General features: G+C 46.8%; 1 protein-coding gene across 1 annotated transcript; it reads left to right on the plus strand.

Moving 5' to 3' along the window:
* The first annotated feature begins 273 nt into the window (after positions 1–273).
* On the plus strand, positions 274–6,045 carry LOC100767932 (hereditary hemochromatosis protein homolog). The gene is given in 5 exon segments (XM_027433757.2): positions 274–364; positions 3,649–3,900; positions 4,130–4,405; positions 5,533–5,840; positions 5,842–6,045. Coding segments are annotated over 5 exon segments (1,131 nt in total).
* Positions 6,046–6,374: the final 329 nt, after the last annotated feature.

Here is a 6,374-nt window from a genome sequence, read left to right on the forward strand (position 1 = left end):
AACCTTCCTGCTTATTGCAGAGTGTAGTGGATATCTCTAAAAGAATACTTCAAGTCTTTCTGGGAAAGAAGTACAGGATTTGAGTTAGAGCTGCCTGACCCCACAGTGTCTTTAAAACATCAGCGACTCTGCTTCCACTGAGTTCCATACTGCACCAGCTGTCTCCCACCAGCCCAGCTGTTGTTGTCCTGGGCTGGCTGGAGCTAGGAAGAGAAGCAGGTCTGGATTTGAATCTTCACAGTGAATTCAGATGATTCTGAAAGGTGGATGAAGATGATGTTGACCTTGGAACCCAGAGCTCCTGTCCTAACCCAGGTGTTGCTACTGTGCCTGCTCATGATGGGTGTATTGGGCACCTGTGTAGGTGAGCACTGGGCAGGCAGAGGGAACTTGCTATGTCCCTCTGCTGTGGGTGTAGCATGAGGGAACTTGAGGTGTGTGTGTGTGTGTGTGGGTCTGTGTGTGTGTGTGTGTGTGTGTGTGTGTGTGTGTGCGCGCGTCTGTGTGGTGTGGAAGTGTGCCTCTGTATATATGTGTCTCTGTGTGTCTATATCTGTGGTGTGTATTTCGTGTGTCTGTGTGGTGTGTATGTGTATGTGGGGGGGGGCTGTGTGCCTGTGTGACTCTGTGTCTGTGTATGCATGTTGTGTGGCTCTGCATAATGTGTGTGTGTTTCTGTGTCTCTCTCTCTGTGTGTGTGTTTGTGTGTTTCTCTCTCTCCCTGTGTACGTACATGTTTGTCAATTTCTGTGCACGTATTTCTATATTAGTGTGTATGCGTGTATGCGTGTATTTCTGTGCATGTGTTTCTATGTTATTGTGTGTGTGTATTTCTGTGCATGTGTTTCTGTGTGAGTGTGTGTCTGTCTTGGTGTGTGTGCCTAGGTGTTTCCATGTGTGTTTTGTCTGAGTTTTGTGTATCGTGTGGTGTGTGTGTGTGTGTGTGTGTGTGTGTGTCTATGTGCTGGGTGTGTGTCTCTGTGTGTAGGGGTCTTTGTGTGTGTCTATGTATACATGTCTATGTGTCTGTTTCTCTGTGTGTAAATGTATGTATTATCTAGTTGGGTCCCTGGAAAGATGCATATCTAGTAGCCATCTGGAGGATCTTTAATGTCTAAAGGTCACTGTGACTTGAGGAGGAACTGTTCTTGACTCTTCTAGCATAGTAGTATAATCACAGACTCCTAGAACTTGGTGGGGTAGGATGGCCAATGGTTTTCCAGAGCTGGAACTCCACCCCTCCCAAGGATACTGCCTGAGTGGATTCTGCCAGGTAACAGGGGCAGATCAGCATAATGCCTGAACCTTTCATTCCCCCCTTTACTTATTTTAAAAAGGTGGGGTGTTAGATGTGGCAGGTTACGGAATAAGGACGGAGAGTTCTTAAGATGACTTCCTGCTGACCTAGTGGGCATTGACCATCTTTGGGGGACCTGAGAAAGCTGGGGTGCTGCCACATCCTGGGATTCTTGGGGTAATTGGTTGCTCCATTGCAGTCTAGGCTGTATGGAACTCCGTGGAGCCTCTTTAGACTTGGCAAGATATTGGCAGAGCAGAGGACTAGTTTAAATTTAGAATTTTTTTTCCTTAGGTCCTGGTATTTGAGGGGAAGATTGTAAGATGAAGGAGAGTTTCCCCAGAGATCTCAAGATGAGGGAAGGGAGTCCAAGACCAGGGAAAGGTTGAATAATATTTATTTGAAGTGAATCTGACCTGTTTGTTTGGATCCAATTCGGCTCCCTGGAACTTACAAGAATCCTTAGAGTTTGTGGAAACATAAATATTAGACACATTAGCAGCATGTTTATGTTAGATGTGACTTGGCTGAAAGCATTAACATTTTAAAATTGACAGATATTTTTAGGACAATGAAAAGCACCTTAATCTTGACCTTGTAGTTATGATTGTATAGTGGCATTGTAGAACTTTATTGATTATGAACAGTAGCATGAGAAATAGAGAAATCTGGAACATATTTCGTCATTTTTTTAATGTCTCAACTCACTGTATCTGTCATCACGCAAGCCTTTTTATCCTCAGACCTTCATAACTTTAATTCATACACCTTACATTACCATCGTAAATCTTCCATTCTCAGACCTTTATATCTTCCATTCTCAGGCCTTCATAACTTGCATTTTTAAATATAAAGATAATTTGAATCACATGTACAGAGATAAGCAGACACATCAGGAGATTTAATGAGACAGAGCAGAAATATTAATGACAACCGGGGTCCCTGGAAATGTACAGTATCCTGTAAACAAGCCATGCTCAACAGGGACAGTGAAAGAAGAAATCAGAGACAAAAAAAAGCAAAAAAGATCTGGCAGCAGTGTTTGTTGGTGTAAGCCACTGAACTGAGTGGGCGTGCCTACAGCTAGGTCACATGGTCAAGATGGTGGCCCTCAGGCTAGCCCACATGGCCAGGATGGCAACAGCCATTAGAGGCTTTTTGTGTGTTTACCCATCTGTTTGGCCACAGCCAAAAATGTCCCGTATGTATTTCCCATGGGTGAAGCAAACAAAATGGCAAAACCCACTCTCTGGAAGCTTGTCAGCCCTGGAGCGGTGCCAAGGCCATGCCTGAACGTCACCTGAGTCTGATGGGGACTCAGCAGTAGCAATACCGAGAAAGAGGAACCCAGTGTTCTAAAAAGGCAGTGAAAAGGATGCATAACACAAAATGCACCCCTCCAGGAGCAGGGTGCTGAACCTGACCCTTGGGAAATGCACCCAACCAGAAGGGTTGTCTTACTGGATTGCAGGCAACAGGCAGATGAGTGGGTTCCAGGGATCCTTAGTTTGAAAAGCAGCTAGTTCAACTTTACAGGGTTCTGGCATCTGAGGCTGCCACAGGCAGGAGGAAATGCCAGGAAAAAAACCAAGAGCTGGAGAATGGGTCATCTAGGATCCCCACAAGTCCCCAGGCCCCTGGTGGGAGAGGTTACAGAGAGAGCCTATCCCCAGTTTTGTTTGGTGCCAAATGTTATTTTGTAAAAGTTTAAAAAATATAAAAAAGTGCATAAGATAGTTTATTCCAGGTGAGAGTGGAAGAGAGTGGGGTGAGAGACAGGAAGAGAGATAAGAGAGAGAGGAAGGCAGAAGAGGGCGTGAGTGGGAGAAGAGGAGAAGAGAACATAAGAGGGAAAGGAGTCTGTCTTTTAAAGGGGCCCTTACATCTGCATACAGACTTACTTCCCATGGATCCCTGGCCTGACCAGGGTACTGCCTGAGTGGATTCTGCCAGGTAACAGGGTCAGGCCAGCAAAATGCCTGAACATTTCAAGAGTTATAGGAGGTTGTGAGCCACCCCATGAGTGCTGGGAATCAAATACCATTTCTCTTCTAGAATAGTCAGTGTTCTTAACCACTAAGCTGTCTCACCAGCCCTCAGGTTAATTCCTTAAATACTTGAGAAATCTTGACAATTTTTTCATATTTCTTCTTTTAGTTCAATGATTTTCTATTTTCTTTTTTTTTGTTCTGGTTAACCTAATTAATTATTTTGCTACATTTTTGTTTATTAAATTTGGAGCACAGCTCATGCTCTTCATATCCACCTATGAGACACTGAGGCAGAGAATAGCCTGGTTTCAATCTCTCAAGGCACAGCTGACTGTGGGAACCATGAACTTGTCTCCACAGGACCCCACACTCTTCGCTATGACCTCACGACCATTTCTCTGGACGTGCCAGACAAGATCCTGGCTCTTGGGTACTTTGATGATAAGCCCTTCCTGCACTACAAGGGGGACAACAGGACAGCAGAGGCTTTGACGCCCGGGTTCAAGGGACATGCAGGAGCTGAGACCCAGGTAAGAGAGACTGAGGGCCTGTGGAAGGAGCAACTCAGAGCGATGCTGGCTGAGGTCACAAGACAGAGAAGCCAAGACAGGGGTAAGTGGACAGAGTTCATTTTATACAGATTCAGCCCTGGTTCCTGAAGTCAGGGTGTGGGTAGAGTGTGGCTAGGCTCACTGAACAAACCACTGGTCCTTTTCTAAGAAGTAGAGGAAGAGCCCCACTCTTTGGGGGATCACAGGAAGCACCCTAAATGCCCTGAAACACACTGGGAGCTAAGGTCCAGGGACAAGAAGGTGACAGGTCCCTACCTGTTGTGGACCAGGCCTTCACACCATCCAGGTGACCTTTGGCTGTGAGCTTCATAGGAACGGGAGCACTAGAGGCTTCTGGCGCTTGGGCTATGATGGGCAGGATTTCATCAGGTTCGATCCGAAGACTCTTGCGTGGAAAATGGCTGTGCCCTCCACCAAGAAGACCAAGAACTTCCGGGAGATATATACACCCAAAGCTGCTCAAGTTAAGACTTTCTTGGAGGACACATGTCCTGCTCAGCTCCAGAAACACCTGGCTTCCTCAAAGAACTTTCTGCTGGATACAGGTACTGACCATCACCAGGGTTATTTCTCAGGACACAGGGGAACATTCTTGTGGCCAAGTGGCTCTGTTCCATGCTACTTGTGGGAGTTTGGGTTCTCAGTGGTTTGTACAATTGTGGCATAGTCTAAGGTGGTGTCTGGAAGTTTGAGGTGCAGGGTTTCCTCCAGAGTCATAGTTGGGTCCCTCAGATGGGAAAGGAGGGTTTCCCACATGTTGCCTGGATCTCACAAAAGACACTCACATGCAGAAGAAGCAGGCCTCCTCTTTCCAATAACCCCCTTCTCTGGTGGGGAGGTTGACATGGAGGAGGGGAGAGAACTAGATGGCCTTGGGTGGGTTCAGAGCCACCCCTTATGGGGAGTTAAAATAGGAACAGAGGATTTGAACCCATATCTGTGCTCCAGATTCTAATACAGCCTTCCCACATCCTATGACCAGATCAAGGCCCTTTCTCTGTTGCTTAGCTCTTACTTTTGGAAAGGTAACATGCTGGCTTAATATAATTGTAACTCCATTGCCCCTAATCAACTACCGCCTGCCTCTACCTTCCTGGTGTCATGATAATGATATGTATCACCCCCTCTGGTACCAGAAATTTGAGGATTCAAGCTTTGGCTAAGTCTTGAGAGAAAATAAGAGGGTGTCCTAGGACATCTGTGGAGGAAGGAAGACAGGAAGAAGACATTGATCACCAGTCTTGTCTTGGGCCAATTCCAGAACCAAAGAATGAGGGCAACAGTCAGCTGACTGTGCTTAGAGAGTCCCTCTTTTGTGCACTAGAGATTGGAGAGCTGGCTTTGTCATATAAAAGAGGTATATTCCACCAAGGATGGAACTGTAGGCCCCTTAACACTGATGCCCTGGCTACCCAGTGCCTATTTATTTAAGCCCTGTGTTAGAAAAAGGAAATTCTTGATTCTGACAGCAGGGAAACCATGCCCTCTCATCATCAGAGTGTAAGAAAATGATGGACCCTAACGAACATCATTGGAGCTGAGCCTCAGCCTCCAATGGTCCTCTAAGGAGGTAAGGGTACAGGTGAATATGAACTAGGGGGTACTTCTGGGAGACACTCCATGCTGAGATAGAGAGGTATCACCCTCACTAACTCAATTTATCTTGTCTCAGGTCCCCCGGAGGTGAAAGTGACCAGCAGGAAATACTCAGAGGACAATATCAGCCTGATATGCTGTGCTTTTAATCTGTATCCTCCTGTGGCTACTCTGGTCTGGCTTCAGGGTGGGAAGCCAGTACAGCAGCAGACCTTTGGGCCTGGGACCATTCTGCCCAGTGGTGATGGGACCTACCAGACCTGGGTGTCTATTTGGGTTCTTCCTGGACAGGAGCCAGAGTTCACCTGCCGCCTGAGGCACCGCAACAAAGCCATTGATGCTCCTCTTTTCCTTGGTGAGCAAATGGGACAGCCATTCACCACAGGGGGTGGGATGCAAAGTGAGGGAGAGCCTGTGGAGTACAGTCACTAAAGTTTTCTTGGTGGCCTACAGGACATCAAGACAAGAAAACTGGTGGGGTCCCCAGCTCTGCTTCAGCTCTGGCAGCTTCTTTTCTTGGTACCATGTTGGTATTTCTAGCCAGTGCCTAGTGCAACAAGAGCATGCAAGACAGCAAGAGATAAGGTGAGCATCTCTGCAGGGTGTGGGATTGTGTGACAGGAGTGGTGTCAGCCCTTTTCTTCTCTTGGTAAACTGTACAGCCAGAAATATAGTCATATAAACACCATATTGTTCCATTGGTGAATGGAGGGTTCCAAGCAGCCACCATCCAGGACCTGTGAACCTGCTCTGCAGTTGGGAGGCACCACCCCCTGGTGGAATTATGCTGCTGCTTCCCATGTGTTCTTAGATATATTAGGAGACCCAGGGGTGGGACAACAGGCAGGACACCCACAGCAATTCCAGATTGTGGCAAACTACATGTCCCTGTCTCTCCATCAAATACATAGAAAGCAA

The sequence above is a fragment of the Cricetulus griseus genome, unplaced genomic scaffold (assembly GCF_003668045.3).
Source record: "Cricetulus griseus strain 17A/GY unplaced genomic scaffold, alternate assembly CriGri-PICRH-1.0 unplaced_scaffold_19, whole genome shotgun sequence".
NCBI classification, from domain to species: Eukaryota; Metazoa; Chordata; class Mammalia; order Rodentia; family Cricetidae; genus Cricetulus; species Cricetulus griseus.